General features: G+C 52.0%; 1 protein-coding gene across 1 annotated transcript in view; it reads right to left on the minus strand.

Annotated features, from left to right (window-relative positions):
- Positions 1–739: 739 nt before the first annotated feature.
- The window catches only part of LOC104469749 (manganese-transporting ATPase 13A1-like), a gene marked incomplete at both ends in the record, with an annotated part of 5,672 nt that continues 4,783 nt past the window's right edge, over positions 740–1,628 (minus strand). The window contains one exon of the mRNA XM_010084382.1: positions 740–881. Within this exon, the coding sequence (XP_010082684.1) occupies positions 740–881 (142 nt within the window). The remainder of the gene's footprint in view (positions 882–1,628) is intronic.

Below are 1,628 nucleotides of genomic sequence, written 5' to 3' on the forward strand. Positions count from 1 at the left end.
GGGGCATTTGGAACCAGCACAGACCCCACCCTGAATTTTGGGGTCACTTGGAACCAGCAGAGACCCCACTCTGAATTTTGGGGGCATCTGGAACCAGCACAGACCCCACTCTGAATTTTGGGGGCATCTGGAACCAGCAGAGACCCCACTCTGAATTTTGGGGGCATTTGGAACCCCAGCAGACCCCACTCTGAATTTTGGGGGCATTTGGAACCCCACCAGACCCCACTCTGAATTTTGGGGGCATTTGGAACCCAACAGACCCCACTCTGAATTTTGGGGGCGTTTGGAGCCAGCACGGACCCCACTCTGAATTTTGGGGGCATTTGGAACCAGCACAGACACCACTCTGAATTTTGGGGGCATTTGGAACTACAACAGACCCCAAGTTGCAGCAGTGACGCCGTCATCGACCTCCACATTCCATATCCAGGAACCTGCTCAATGCAGAACTAGATCTTGCAAAATTTTTCCAAAAAATTGCAAAAAAAACCTTTGCATTTTGCCTGTGTGCTGAGCAAGAAGGCTTTCAGAAAAATATATCCCCTCCTACGCTCGATTTGGGACCCACTTTTGGGTTTTTTGGGGTTTACACCAGCTCCAAACCCCACACGGTCCCTGTGCACGACCCGAGGACACCGCAGTTACGTCACCTTCATTTTCTCACCGATATCCCCGCAGTTCCAGCCATGAGAAATTCCTGTTTGTGGTTTTTTTTTTGTGTGTCAAGGGTTGGTACTTACAAAGCTTGGCCAAGGCGATGAGGGAGGTGTTGACAGCCAGCGAGAGCTCGATGGGAAGCTCGGGCGGAACGACCGACGTCAAGATTAACGTACACTCCAGGAAAATCTTATACCGGTTCCTTCTGGGATCCTTCGTACCTACGGAACGAGACGGGAGAGCTGTCCACCTCCTCACCCTCGGGCTGCGTGGCACGGAACGAAGACGATTAGCGCCAAGAAGCACAACAGGAAGGGCTTTGGGAGGGCAAAGAAAAAACATCCGGAACGCAACGCTGGCCCCTACACTGAACTGCCGGCGCAGCCCAACCCAGCTAGTGTAAGAAATCACCTCAATTGTCCTTTCCCACTGTCATGGGTTAAGCACAGGCTGCTTCAAGTTAACTGTTAGTTTTTCTTTTTTTTTTTTCTCCCTCTTCTTCATAAATAGCTAGCAAGAGGCTGTGTTTTGGATTTAGGCTCAGGAGGAGCTGATAAGACCGATGTTTTGTTCTGCTGCCAAGGTCAGCCCCCAAAGAGCCACAGCCGCTTGCTAGCATAGGATTTGCCCTTATGTTAAGACTGAAACTCAGAACAGCCAATGATTTATTCCATATCATGCACGTCATGCCCAGCATATAGGTAAGAACACCCAGAAGAGTGCTCTCTTTTGCCTTCGCTCCGCTTTCGGTGCTCTCTTCTGGCTCTGCATCGCTCTCCCAAGGTCCACACACACACCGCCCGGTCAGCTCTCTCAGACTGGGACGCTCGAATCGTTATCTCCGCTCCGTGAGTTTCGGGATCCTCCCTGTCCAGGGGGATCGTTAACTACGGCCAGGTGGTTGTTTTCCCCACTCCGGTCTGGGACGCTCGGGCTGTTATCTCCGTTCCGTGAGTGCCTCCGGGAGC

This window comes from Pterocles gutturalis, unplaced genomic scaffold (assembly GCF_000699245.1).
Source record: "Pterocles gutturalis isolate BGI_N339 unplaced genomic scaffold, ASM69924v1 scaffold46040, whole genome shotgun sequence".
Lineage (NCBI taxonomy): Eukaryota > Metazoa > Chordata > Aves > Pterocliformes > Pteroclidae > Pterocles > Pterocles gutturalis.